Source organism: Chaetodon trifascialis, chromosome 3 (genome assembly GCF_039877785.1).
Source record: "Chaetodon trifascialis isolate fChaTrf1 chromosome 3, fChaTrf1.hap1, whole genome shotgun sequence".
Lineage (NCBI taxonomy): Eukaryota > Metazoa > Chordata > Actinopteri > Chaetodontiformes > Chaetodontidae > Chaetodon > Chaetodon trifascialis.
In genome coordinates, this window is record NC_092058.1 from 8,157,422 (window position 1) to 8,162,904 (window position 5,483).

Here is a 5,483-nt window from a genome sequence, read left to right on the forward strand (position 1 = left end):
TTCACTAAGAAATCCTCTAACATACAGCTTTAGGTTCTTGTGACAGCTACCTGCAGGCATCCTTTTAAAAGTGTGGATTTGTATAGAAGGCAGTGTACAGACAAATATACAGTGGTGCGATGAAGCAAGTGGCAGTCGAGAAACAAGTGGAAATTCTCATTCAGATAAAAATGTCATGCAATAATCTACTGACTAGGTTTACTACAGCACCTACCTACCGCTATCAGTTAAGTCACAGTTAACCTACCTATCTATATGAATAAGTATTGTGTGTGTGTGTGTGTGTGTGTGTGTGTGTGAGAAACTGTGAAAAAAAACAAAAACAAGAAGAAACATTCATGTTGTCCTCAAAGCTCTGCAGTAAGACCAGTTTTGGGTGAATGGAAGGGGGGAAGCTTGCATTGCAATACATACAGTACATGTAAGACCAAAGCAGTGAAAAGTCAAGGCCATCCTCAGTCATTCATCAGATACTGATGCCTGCTGGGAAAAAAAAGAACAGAAAAAAAGGTGTCGAACCATAAGCTTAGCGCTGATGGCTGTCATTCATCCTTGAAATAACGTGGTGTACTTAACCACCAACCTCGTCACAAGTCACCCACAGGCCATATCAGCGCAGGAGTGGGCTTGCTTTATGCTCACACATCCTCTTATTTCTAAATGGTGAAGCATAAGACAGTTTTGTTTCATTGGCTCCAGGAAGCAGCATATGTAGCGCACAAGTAGGGCTCTTCAGAAAGCGCATGGCAGAGCAGTGTGCCTTGGGAAATGAGGGACCAGGGGACTAAAGCAGGGCTTGTGTTGTGTTGCCTTTTTTTTCTTTTTTTGAAAGCGATACATAATTTTTTTTTTCTTGCTGTGTTTCTCCCTTTTTTTCTTTTGTGGTTGTGCACTACTCTTGGCTACTGTTGTGAGCAGGGAATCTTTAGGTATTGTTATTTTTTTTTTTTAAACAGCCACACAGACAAAGCCAACTCCATGCAGAAATGCAAAATTTGAAATTTCACTCTGACAGTTATCAGGAGTTTTAAGGGCAAGTTGTGAGGAGTGAAGACAGGATGAGCGCGGAGTGAGCTGATGGTCTTTGTAATTTTCTTTTTTTTTTTTTTTTCCACTGTCTATGATCATCTTCATCAACATCCTGAATTCTATTGCCTTGATTTTTCCAGCACACGTGAGGTGGGAGGCTGTGCACCTGTCCCGTCCAGTTGCTCAGCTCCACATTTCCCGCCGTGACGGGGAAGAAAACAGCAGATGACTACACGTCTGTGAGCATTTTGGTGATGTTTACATAGTTTGTGTTGGCCAGCGTGCAGTTGGCCGTCTTAAGGTTCTCCTCCTGAAAGTCCTCGTTGCTGTTGTTCACAGCCTCCTGGATCTCCATATAGTCCGATTTACTGATGGTGGAGCCGCTCCGGCTCTTCTTCAGCTCCTCGGCTGAATCGGCTTTGGGCACGTTGACCTGCAGGTACTGCGCCTGTTCTTCGCCTTCAGTCTCACGGTGATAGAAGTAGTTGAAGTTGGACACAATGACAGGCACGGGCAAGGCAATGGTCAGCACACCTGCAATGGCACAGAGGGAGCCCACGATCTTGCCGCCAATCGTAGTTGGGACCATATCACCATAGCCGACTGTTGTCATGGACACCACAGCCCACCAAAACGCATCCGGGATGCTTTCGAACTGCGACTCGGGCTCATCCGCTTCGGCGAAGTAGACGGCACTCGAGAACAGGATGACCCCTATGAAGAGGAAGAAAATGAGCAGGCCGAGCTCTCTCATGCTGGCTTTCAGGGTCTGACCCAAAATCTGAAGCCCCTTGGAGTGACGTGAGAGCTTGAAAATTCTGAAGACTCGCACTAAGCGGATGACCCTGAGAATGGCTAAAGACATGGCTTGCTGACCCGCTTGACCATCCTCTGGCCTGTCCGCCAGCTCTGTGCCAAGAGTGATGAAGTAAGGGATGATAGCAACAATATCAATAATGTTCATTATATTACCAAAAAAGCCTGCTTTGCTGGGGCAGGCGAAGAAACGCACTAGAAACTCAAAGGAGAACCATATAATGCAGAGAGTCTCCAGGATAAAGAAGGGGTCGGTGAAGTAGGTGGATGTATAGCTGATGATTGTGGTGTTGGTCTCAGGTGAAAAGACTTTCGCGTGAGACTTGTGCATATCGTCATCATCATTGCGGAAAATGGGGAGGGTCTCCAGGCAGAAACTGACTATAGATATCAGGATGACCATGACAGAGATTATGGCAATAATCCTAGCAGGACCTGAGCTCTCTGGGTACTCGAACAGCAGCCACACCTGTCTCTGAAACTCATTATCAGGAAGAGGCCGCTCCTCCTCCTTGATGAAACCCTCGTCTTCTCTGAACATCTCGATGGCCTCCTCGCCCAGCTCGTAGAAGCGAATCTCCTCTGAGAAAATATCAAGGGTGACGTTGACCGGCCTTCTTAGCCGCCCCCCTGATTGGTAATAATACAATATGGCGTCAAAGCTGGGTCTGTTCCTGTCGAAAAAGTACTCGTTCCTCAGCGGGTCAAAGTACCGCATCCTCTTTTTGGGGTCCCCCAGCAGAGTCTCTGGGAACTGGGAGAGGGTTTTGAGTTGAGTCTCAAAGCGCAGTCCTGAGATGTTGATGACCACCCTCTCACAACACTCATGGTCGGCCTCCGGGTCGTAGTCCTGCGGGTGCCCCGGGTGTGCAGCCGCCTCGTCAGAGGGGTCGCCTGTGGCAACAGTCATTCTGCAGGGGGAGGGGGCCTGCACTTTTCAGTGAGTCTGGGTCCTGCAGCCTGGAGAACTGCAGGCAGGGGCCAGGAGAGGGAGGGGGCTCAACACCGTAAAGACCTGACGGCCACAGGATGTCACCTAGGTTCTGACTGCATGTAGGACAGAAAAAAGCAAAGACAGACAACAAGGTCAGGTACACCTGAGACGTGATTCAGCACTCAATACTTCTGCCTTTTGGTCCACAGATGACAGGAATTTGCTTTGGCTTGAAGAGTAAACAACTGAAAATAGATGAAAATGAAGACACCCCCTGAATCAGTCATAAGATATGAGTTATGTAAAGTTATACTGTCGTGAGAAGGCAGTCGATACAACAATGAATCAGCTCAAGAAAACTTGAGGCTGACACTGCTGCTCCTGACCTGAGCAAATTAATATGCAAATAAACCATCCGTCTTGCATATAAATTGCTTCAATGCAGGTAAACTCACGGGCTAACGGGCATATAAAACGTACAGAAGCTCATAAATTAGGACACTGATATGCTGCAATGGACAGTATCCGGTGAAATGAATGGGACTACCTTTTGCAGTGAAGCCATGCATGAATATGGCAATGCAGCAGGCACCAAATTCATACAGACAGCATCCTGTCTGGAATATCATAGAAAACCACTGCAGTCTAAACACAAACGTGCCTGACGCTTTTAAGATTTACTGCCGTACCAAACAAACGCAACAAACGCTTCATATTAACTGACTTCAGTTTAGTTTTGTTGGAGCGTTTTAGTCTTGAAATGGTGCCTGTCTCTGAAATATTCAAAAACATCGATAAATAATTTATCCATAGAAGGAAATAGGTTCCAGGAGAAAAACTGTATCTCTTGTCTGCATCGTCTCCACTCACAGAGTGGGAGCACAGTTTTACAGAATAAAATCCTAATACAGCAAATGTATACCTGCAGGTTTACTCCCTTTTATCACGCTTCCAGTGAAGTGCAAATCAGGGCATTAACTACAGCATACCAAGACTCAAAAACATATATAACCGAGATGAAGAGATGTCATGTAAGCGTAAGCTGCTCTATCTTGATTTCATACATACCTGCAGACATCTTTTTCATATCTGATGCGAGTTGATGCTCCTGCTGGACACTGGTACCGGGGAGGTGAACAACCAGCTGCGACAGTCAGCTCTTCAATCTTCAGCGGGTAAACAGAAGAAAAAAAAACGAATTTCCAATTGAGGGCAGCCGATGATATTCACCTCATGTTGTCTGCAGCATCCTCGCCGTGTTCGCCGGGTACAGTATGTGCGGGTGTGTCCGCGCTTTCCCCTCCCCGACTCCTTTCCTCCGGGTAGGCTGTCGTGGGATGGCGATTGGCAAAAAGGGAGGAGGGAACCGATCAAGGAGGTGGCGGTGCTTCCCTTAATAAGCAAAGGTGCTGGGATCAGCAGAATGATCTACCTCCACCGTTCCCCTCCACGCCACTGTGACTGTGTGGCGAGCCGCGGGGCTGCAGACAGCCGCAAAGGTAAACGCTCCTGATAAGGTGCTCAGAGAGGCAACATCTGCGCAGGGAGGGAGGGGGGCAGCAAGGCGTGGAGGAGGGAGAGAGCTTAAAAAAAATTAATCTTATTAACAAGATTTAATAATTAGCTAGTTCTGGGATACATGAAGCAATTACGAGTCCTCCTTTGATTTCAGGGTGAGAATAAAGCGGCCGCTCAGTAAATTCCATCAAGTCGTGCGTCACCCACCCAGTCCACATGTGTGTGTCTCATTTACGCGCCACATAAAACAGCATCTCGGCCGGAGTCCGGTGTCTGAGCCGCAGATCTGCTCAGGCTGAGTCAAGTGCACAGAGCCAGTTCTGCGCGTCCCCCCTAATAGCCTACATGGTGAGCGGAGCGGCGTCTTCAGACACTGACTTGAAACGACATGCATGAAAGAATCGCCCTACGTAGTGGGCTACGAGATTATGCAATTACACTGAGCCAGAGCCCCACACACCCACAGAAATATAAAGCGGCCTTTATTGGTCCCTCTGATGGTCTCAGCTCGGCAGGGAGGGAGAGGCTTTTTTTTTTAATGGGAGAAGGACTTCTGGGTGTAATATTTCTGTAGTCAGAAGCAGTGGCCGCTGGGCTGGTATATAAAGCTTAGTCAAACCTGCATTCGGGCACTGCTGTGCATACCAAGAGACGTGCTGGTGATGGAGAGAAGGCAAGGGCGCAAAAAGGCGCTCTCCATCCGCACTGAAGCCTACCACTCCTTACCTTATCTGCAGTGTGGGCAATTTAAAGGGGTACACATCTCCAGCGCTGTTCAGCAGCATTGCTGTTAGCTGGTGTCATGTTTTAAACTGCAGTGCCCAAATTCGGAGGCAAACAAGCATTTAGTGCAGCCTGTTTGGGGCATTTTATTTTATTCTAGCCAGATCAGGTTATTATAAAAGCGAATGACCAACATGAGATCTCTTTTAACAGACAGGTACAGTAACTAATGGCATTGCTGTGACAGTATTAGCCAGCTGCTATTGTTTTGAAACATACATCCCCCACAAACAATTCACCCGCACGTTTGAGGAGACTTTTCTGAGCTTCTTATAAGCGTCCAGAGCTGCACCAACAGTTGTGAAGTCACTTACTGCCTTGCAATTCTTGTTATATTATAACAATATACAGTTATATTTGTAACCTTTTCTGGCAACAAGCTTCATTAATAATAGATATGAGG

At 47.0% G+C, this 5,483-nt stretch overlaps 1 protein-coding gene across 1 annotated transcript; it reads right to left on the minus strand.

Annotated features, from left to right (window-relative positions):
* Positions 1-932: 932 nt before the first annotated feature.
* Positions 933-4,802, minus strand: LOC139328641 (potassium voltage-gated channel subfamily A member 2). The gene is made up of 2 exons (XM_070958515.1): positions 3,848-4,802; positions 933-2,892 (listed from the first exon to the last, which is right to left on the minus strand). The coding sequence occupies exon 2, from the start codon at positions 2,753-2,755 to the stop codon at positions 1,259-1,261; it is 1,497 nt and encodes a 498-aa protein (XP_070814616.1). The 5' UTR covers positions 2,756-2,892; positions 3,848-4,802; the 3' UTR covers positions 933-1,258.
* Between the last annotated feature and the right edge of the window lie 681 nt (positions 4,803-5,483).